At 34.1% G+C, this 6,299-nt stretch overlaps 2 protein-coding genes across 2 annotated transcripts; one reads left to right on the top strand and one right to left on the bottom strand.

Moving 5' to 3' along the window:
• The first annotated feature begins 146 nt into the window (after nucleotides 1-146).
• On the top strand, nucleotides 147-940 carry LOC120774999 (nuclear nucleic acid-binding protein C1D). Its single transcript, XM_040104921.1, has 2 exons — nucleotides 147-526; nucleotides 581-940. The coding sequence occupies exons 1-2, from the start codon at nucleotides 302-304 to the stop codon at nucleotides 806-808; spliced, it is 453 nt and encodes a 150-aa protein (XP_039960855.1). The 5' UTR covers nucleotides 147-301; the 3' UTR covers nucleotides 809-940.
• A 2,908-nt stretch (nucleotides 941-3,848) lies between these two features.
• On the bottom strand, nucleotides 3,849-5,176 carry LOC120774998 (glyceraldehyde-3-phosphate dehydrogenase). Its single transcript, XM_040104920.1, has one exon. It carries the CDS (start codon nucleotides 5,077-5,079, stop codon nucleotides 4,081-4,083), a length of 999 nt encoding a protein of 332 aa, XP_039960854.1. The 5' UTR covers nucleotides 5,080-5,176; the 3' UTR covers nucleotides 3,849-4,080.
• Between the last annotated feature and the right edge of the window lie 1,123 nt (nucleotides 5,177-6,299).

Raw genomic sequence — 6,299 nt, forward strand, 5'->3', positions numbered from 1 at the left:
TATTATACAAATTTAAGTAGTGAAATTTGTATATCTAACTAGTTCTTGCGGTTTTTTCCACAATTCATTTTATTTATGAAATAATTAACCATATCTAATATTAAATAAATTTCAATATATAGAGTTTCTACGATTATGCATATTAATGCGTGGGTACTAGTTTGGGCTTAAGTCTGAATTCAGCACAACACTGTTGACAGTTCGAAATCATCTGAGAATTTTATGGTTAATATCCCAAGTATTTGTTTTGAATTACATATTTTTGTAGGGAATTTATATTTTAAAAAATTGAAATAGAATCATGGATTTTGGCGAGCTGAGGAATGATGATAAGTTTACTAAAACAGTGAACAATTTTGCAAGTGCCTTGGATAAAATCGAAAAAAGCCTTAGCACGGCCGTCGATTTGAAAGATTTCGAAGAACTTTCAACACAAGAAAAAGTTAAACTAGATAATTATCTGGCATATGCAATAAACTCGCTATATTGGATGCATGTTAAGCTACGAGGAGATGATCCTAATGAGGTAGTAAATATTTATCAAAACCATCTTATAAATTACTTTGTTTACCATTAACAGCATGGCATAAAAAATGAGCTTTCCCGCGTGCGTCAAACTATTGTACGCGATAAGCAAATATATGAGCGCAATACCATAAGACCGGTGATAGACAAAGCCGCTGCTGGACGTTTTATTAAACACGGCCTGCATGTAAGATTTGATGAAGACGGAGAGAGGCTTACTGATAACTCCAGCAATAATAAGATGGACAAGGATACGGTCATGACTTCCCCTACAGTTCCATAATAAATTGTAATGAAATTTAAATGTAATTTCTTTTTCTTAATAATAGGAAATTTTTGTAAATTCTAATGTCGATAAGTAAAAAATTAGAAATATATAGGCGTATTCCAATTTCGAACTATATTAACACTTAAATAGAGCTTTTCATTATTTCGATTAATAAATATACTTATAAACTTCTTTAATGGCGTAGACACCGCTTACTTTTCATTGTGGGGTGGTTTTACGTGGAGGATTCCAAACCAATCACACTTTCTCTTTAGCTCGCCTTCAAACGAATATTTGATGTTTGTTAGGAAACTTGGTCTAAGACCGGAAGTGGTGAGCTGCTTTAGACATATGTAAAGAATCATTTCTGGCAACTCCCAAGTGAATGACGCTTAAAGATCTTTCCTCATTTGCGTGAACATTCTACACATAAGGGATCGTCTCATGGTGATCCTTTGAAAAATCACTGATTTTCGCGTTTTTTTTATAATAATGAAATTAACTAATTAAAAGCTTTCATAGCGCGATAGCGAATGACGTTAAAATGTCCTCTCCAAAATGGAATTAGATACGTAGCTACAAAACTCTTCCTTTGAGTGTGTAAGCCGTTTTGAAAAACACCATTCTGAGAAAAACGCGTTTAATGATTGGAGTCGCTATGTTCCCCACTCTGTTCCCTTTCTACAAGAAACGCTGTAGCGACCGTAATAATTTGAATTTCGATTTCAAAATTGAGAGAATGTTTATTATAGTGTATACTTTCCGATAATGAAACAATAAAATCGATTTCTCGAAGATTTCACACTGAGACGATCCCTTAAAGTACCACTCAGATTAGAATGGTGTGCAAAAGTAACATCTGTCACCTAATTATGGAACATAAAATTAAAATTTATAAAAAAAATATATTTTGAATTATAACAATTAGGAATTAGGGAGTGTACATTAAGAAAATCTTAAGAATATGTCCTACGACGACACTAAGTACTCATCTTACTACTAAGTATCTACTGATTCACAAAGGGTTAGATCACCGAAATAACAGACCTTGAATAAAGTCCGAGTCGATTTCGCTATCGTAGAACCGGCTGTTGTGGAAATTACATCTACTACCCCTTGTGTTCCAAGTCCGAAGAAATCAACTCAAAACGAATATAGAAGGTAATTGCGAAACTAATAACAACTGCAATAGCATAAAACTCAACTTTAGTTTTGAACTGCATTTTTATAGCCAAATATCTGGAAATGAGTCATGAGAAAAAGTCCCACGAGTAATGATGAAATACATACATATATGTAGATGCACATATTTGCATATATACGACAATAGATATACGTATATATATATTATTTACATACATATGTTGTTGTTGTTGTTTTAACGGTCATATAATATGAACATACGTAGGTATGTGTACAACAATGAATTCCGGTACTTTATTTACATACATTCATATGTACATACATATATTATATAAAAATATACATACATACGTAAATACAAAATTCTTTGCGAATTTGACCTATTTGATCTTGTGGCAGATATAAGTACATCATAAAACATGTGTAGATTTGGAGGTATGTCTCTATTTAAATATTTTATACCACATAAAGCGTGTAACAAAATCAAGGTCACACAAATAACGAGAAGCACGAGTATTTAATATACACACAACTTACATACATATATAGAAGCCGGCATTTTTTGCTTTTTGTTTGTTCATTTGCCAAATGTACGCACAACATTTATTTTATTTAAATAATTTTCTTTAACTCTCACTTTCCTTCGACAAGCGAGAATTCATTAAGGAAAGCAAATGTGCATATGTATTTATGAGATTTATTACATAGATTAAATGTATGTATGTATATCTGACCTCTGGGTTTGACCTCTACCTTGTATGCACATATATATGTACATATGTATATTTTAAATAAAAGTACATATTAACCAAGCGCATATTCGAAGACAACACAAGGACTATATACATACTTACATACATACATACATACATGTATATGAACGGTAGTAATATTATATAAGTATACTAACTTTCGATATTGTCCTATGTATTTCATCATACCTATCTGTATATACAAGTTTAAATGCATTTTAGTAGTACTCACGTACCCTTTCAATCTTCTTTTTGTTTAAAATTGAAATTAGTATGTAGCTAAATAATCGTTGAATTATGTATGTACAATATATACAAAACAAATATTTATATATTTAACATTCGTATAAATACTATATTTTGATCTTTGATATGACAGTTGATAAACACCGGAGGTGTGTCTACATTATTATAAAAAAAAAAATAAACCAAATATTAAAGTTTTGTAATCAATGAATCCAAAAATTGACCTTTACCTGCACATTTTTACGTACACCTGAAATTTTTTTTCCTGTACATAGGAAAATATAGACTTTATATTCTTACCAACAAAGCCTCAATGCAATTATTGACCACTATTTGAGTAAAAACGTCAGAAGTGTTAATATTTCAATTGTAACATTTATATTATATTTTATATATAACAGGAATTACAACATATCATCAGATAATTTGTACATAGACATATTTGATTATAATTTTAGAAAACTGTAAGTTTTCATTAGAACAATATAGAAGATGCAAGATAAAAATGAATAATTTTGTGCATTGTGGTGGACAACTTCACATTAGTTGCGACACGACTTTCTCTCAACAATTCTTATTTCATATTTCTTTTTATATGTCGAATTTCTCTCGCCAAAATACAATTTCACGAGCTTTATTGCTGATAAAATGAATCGCTCTCCTGGTTCACTGCTTTTCTCTATACTATCTCGTTTACTTCTTCCTTACATACATACTTGAATATGCACAGAAATGCCTATGATTTAATAGTCAATGCATTACATAATACGAACTACGTGCTAAAATAAAGTAAGCAGAACAATATGAGCTAAATGTAACAATATGTTTAATATCTGTTATAATGCCCACTTTCGATCCCTCCCTTCTATTTTAATATGTGTATTTGTTTCACAATTTTCGAAGGAAAAATCATATTTGGTTCTTTTTACTTAACGTGTCATTTATTAGAGATAATTTAATTTCAGTTGGATCATCTGATAATTAGATGTAAACATATGCATACTACTTTATTTTCAGTTGTTACAGAAGTAAAGCGGATTTTAATTCGTTTATTGGGATTAAATGCTGCTGATCTATTGTGTGTATACGTTTATTAAACCCATACGAGCTGCAATACTTCTGTTTTAAATTGTTCTCATATCCACTTTAGTCCTTGCTCTGCATGTATTTGATCAGATCGATGACGCGGTTGGAGTAGCCGAATTCGTTATCATACCATGAGATCAACTTAACGAATTGATCGTTCAGGGGAATACCAGCCTTAGCGTCGAAGACAGACGAGTGTGTGTCACTGACGAAATCGGTAGATACTACCTCTTCATCGGTGTAGTCCAAGATACCCTTCATTGGGCCCTCTGAAGCTTCCTTAACCTTTTGCTTGATTTGGTCATATGTAGCTGGCTTGTTAAGACGTACAGTCAAGTCGACAACTGAGACATTTGGTGTTGGGACACGGAATGCCATACCAGTCAGTTTGCCGTTCAATTCAGGGATAACTTTGCCTACAGCCTTAGCGGCACCAGTTGAAGCGGGAATGATGTTCTGGGCGGCACCACGTCCATCACGCCACAGTTTGCCTGAGGGACCGTCAACGGTCTTCTGGGTGGCAGTGGTTGCATGTACAGTGGTCATCAAACCTTCAACAATACCGAAGTTGTCGTTGATGACTTTAGCCAAAGGTGCCAAACAGTTGGTGGTGCAAGATGCATTAGATACGACCTTCATGTCAGGCTTGTAGGCGTCCAAGTTGACACCGCAAACAAACATTGGTGCATCGGCAGATGGTGCCGAAATAATTACCTTCTTGGCACCACCCTTGAAGTGAGCAGAAGCCTTATCGATTGTGGTGAAGACACCAGTCGATTCTACAACGTATTCAGCACCAGCGCTAGCCCAGTTAATGTTGGCTGGGTCGCGTTCGCTGAAGACAGTGATTTTTTGGCCGTTTACGACAAGTGCTCCGTTATCAGCAGCAACGGTGCCCTTGAAACGACCATGGGTCGAATCGAATTTGAACAAGTAAACCATGTAGTTTACATCGATGAAGGGATCGTTGACCGCAACAACTTGGGCACCTTTCTCGACAGCGGCACGTAGTACCAGACGACCGATGCGACCGAATCCGTTAATACCGATTTTGGACATCTTCACTTTTTTACACTTGGCTTATTGACTTCAATTAGTTAAGTTATGAAAAGAACTACCGTTCAATTCACCAGCAGAGAAACAACTGAGAACTGTAATTCACCCGTAGTAAAGCAATGTTAGAGAAAAAGCATACCGGCTATCCTCAATGTCACTTGAAGGGCATTCGAATTCATCCACCAAGTTTTGCAAATTGCTGCGCTGGTATTTTTCCAACAATTTAAACTTTTCGTTTGTTGAAGTAGAACGGCTAGTACTATTATTTCTGTGAAAGCTTTTGAAGTGTTGCCAACAAAATAAAAAACAATATGCCATAGGTAAGTTCTAAACCCAGCAGCTATTTAATCACTATACAAATGTTTACCACTTCACGAATATTAATATTATTTTCGTTGAGAATATGAACTAAGCTTGCTTTTTAATGAAATAATTTATTTGATACTTTAAAATGGGTTACGAACAACATTTATACAGTATAAATCCGGGATAACGTCTTGATTGTACCAAAAAGCGACCCTATACGAAATTAATAAAATAGCTACTCCTTAATTTGTGAACATATCCTATTTTGCCTTCAATAATTCCATAGCTCAGCACTCATTGCGAAAAAATAAATACAGACATTTCGTCTAACTCTTCCAGTTTGCGCTATCTTCTTTGCCGACAAATTAAACTCCCCCACTAGTTTATGTTTACCATGAATACGAAATAAAGTAAAGACCAAAATTTCTTTATTTTTTCTTACGAAGATAAATAAAAAACTTAAAAGATTTCAGTTTTAATAAATTTCGACCTTTATCTCTGCTTGATGTTTAACTATTTATAAAGTTAAAATAGTAACCTAGAGATAGATTTGTTTGCTTACTACCAAGTGAAAAAAATTCTTTTGGGGAATTAATCTTGGCTGATAGGTCATCAGATAGAAATATAAATTTATTGAGGTATGCACTATGGTCAATTTAACCCTCCCATATTTCACAGGGACTCACATATGTAGGTACGGCACGCTTATAAATTTGAGGATCGCGCTAGGCGCTGTGGATATGTGGATTCCAGGGGCTAGTTCCTGCGACTACAGTTTGTTACGCAATCTAGAAGCAAATGCTCCGGTGTTTCAGACAACATTCACAGAATCGGCCTATTGCAGATAAAACTATGCCCATACTATGTGTATCTTAAGCCTACAGTGACTGAGGTATATTGAGATGCTTATCTCTCTC

The sequence above is a fragment of the Bactrocera tryoni genome, chromosome 4 (genome assembly GCF_016617805.1).
Source record: "Bactrocera tryoni isolate S06 chromosome 4, CSIRO_BtryS06_freeze2, whole genome shotgun sequence".
In the NCBI taxonomy this organism is placed as follows: Eukaryota; Metazoa; Arthropoda; class Insecta; order Diptera; family Tephritidae; genus Bactrocera; species Bactrocera tryoni.

Excerpts from the sequence above, each read along its gene's own strand:
- LOC120774999 (XM_040104921.1), top strand. The coding sequence starts at position 302 with ATGGATTTTGGCGAGCTGAGGAATGATGATAAGTTTACTAAAACAGTG. Across the intron at positions 527-580 it reads GAGGAGATGATCCTAATGAG|CATGGCATAAAAAATGAGCT; the intron begins GTAGTAAATATT and ends TACCATTAACAG.
- LOC120774998 (XM_040104920.1), bottom strand. The coding sequence starts at position 5,079 with ATGTCCAAAATCGGTATTAACGGATTCGGTCGCATCGGTCGTCTGGTA.